A 1,364-nucleotide genomic window follows, 5' to 3' on the forward strand; every position below is an offset into this window, starting at 1 on the left:
TTTTATAACCAAATTTCTTTTTTGATAATAATATATTACAATTTAATTTAATATTCTTTAAATAAATATTTAATATTTTATTATTTATATTATGATATGTAAATTTATATGAAATAATGTATAAATTTATATAAAAGTAATGAATATAAAATAAAATATTAATATTTTACTTTTATATTAATCTTTTGCACGAAAGTCGAAAATTCTCAGGAAAATTTTACACAATTTTACGTTTTCATCGTACCAATTCACAGTTATATTACTAACTAAAATTATTAGTGAAAAATTTCAAATTTCTAGCTAGGGTTTTCTATTACAATTATATAAAATATTTTTATTTTTAAAAACTTTTTTCTTTCTTTTATCAAAATAATTTAGAACTTTATTATTAATAATGAAAAATTTATGTATTAAATACTCTTTTTTTCTCACTTCTCTCTTTCACTTTTTTTCTTTTTAAATATAGATATAGTATATTTTCTTTCTTTTTATGTATGTATTTTAAGTATGATATAAATATATAATAGTAAAATATGTTTATATAACTTAAGAATATATTTTTATTATTACATTTATAAAAAACTGTATTTTCATATCTATATTTAATATTTTTTATAAAATATTTATTTTTTTATAGATGGCGCAATTTATTAATGTTTATGATATTATACTGTTGTACATCTAAGTAAATAATTAAATCAATGGATAGAAAAGCAATTAATAGGCATGAGATAACCTTGATAATATATAGTACAATATTTTTAATTATGTTAATGTAAATATTTGTGCTAAAACAAAATTAAGAATTTCATTTATTAATTTTCGTGTCATATTTCAACATGAATTTAAGTAAAAGTGAAAAACTTTTGGCCGCTAAAAGAAAGGTATAACATTATATACGTTTTGAAAAATAGATAATTATATAAATATCTTTTTTGTATTTAATTTTTACATAAAAATTTATATTTAAGATTATATTACTTTGTAATTTTTAATTTAATATTAATTTTAATGTAATATTTTAATTATATATTTAGGTTATTTTAGCTGTCAAATTATTTGTATATTATTTGTTACCAAGATAAATATTAATGTTGCATATAATATTTATATTTTAAAACATTAAAGAATATTTTTAAGAATATTTTTATAAATTTTAACAAATTATTAATATATGTAATATTATAATTACTTATATTTTATAATATTTTTAATTTTATATAGCTCAGAGAATTTCAATTAAGTAAAATGCAAAATAATCAAGATGGTTCTATAAAACAAAAACATACATTGGATTTATTATCTTCACAGGTGAATTAAATTTATAATATTTTAATTATTTTAATTTAAAACTTTTAATTTAG

General features: G+C 14.9%; 2 protein-coding genes across 2 annotated transcripts in view; one reads left to right on the forward strand and one right to left on the reverse strand.

Moving 5' to 3' along the window:
- The window catches only part of LOC102679477 (probable 26S proteasome non-ATPase regulatory subunit 3), a 3,296-nt gene extending 2,982 nt beyond the window's left edge, over positions 1-314 (reverse strand). Inside the window, exon 1 of the mRNA XM_006608561.2 lies at positions 171-314. The gene's annotated coding sequence lies outside the window, so the exon portion shown is untranslated. The remainder of the gene's footprint in view (positions 1-170) is intronic.
- Positions 315-659: 345 nt separating this feature from the next.
- Positions 660-1,364, forward strand: part of LOC102679606 (golgin subfamily A member 2-like) — a 5,229-nt gene continuing 4,524 nt past the window's right edge. The window contains exons 1-2 of the mRNA XM_006608562.2: positions 660-884; positions 1,225-1,311. Of these exons, the coding sequence (XP_006608625.1) occupies positions 840-884; positions 1,225-1,311 (132 nt within the window). The 5' untranslated portion in view covers positions 660-839. The remainder of the gene's footprint in view (positions 885-1,224; positions 1,312-1,364) is intronic.

The sequence above is a fragment of the Apis dorsata genome, unplaced genomic scaffold, assembly GCF_000469605.1.
Source record: "Apis dorsata unplaced genomic scaffold, Apis dorsata 1.3 scaffold_40, whole genome shotgun sequence".
NCBI classification, from domain to species: domain Eukaryota; kingdom Metazoa; phylum Arthropoda; class Insecta; order Hymenoptera; family Apidae; genus Apis; species Apis dorsata.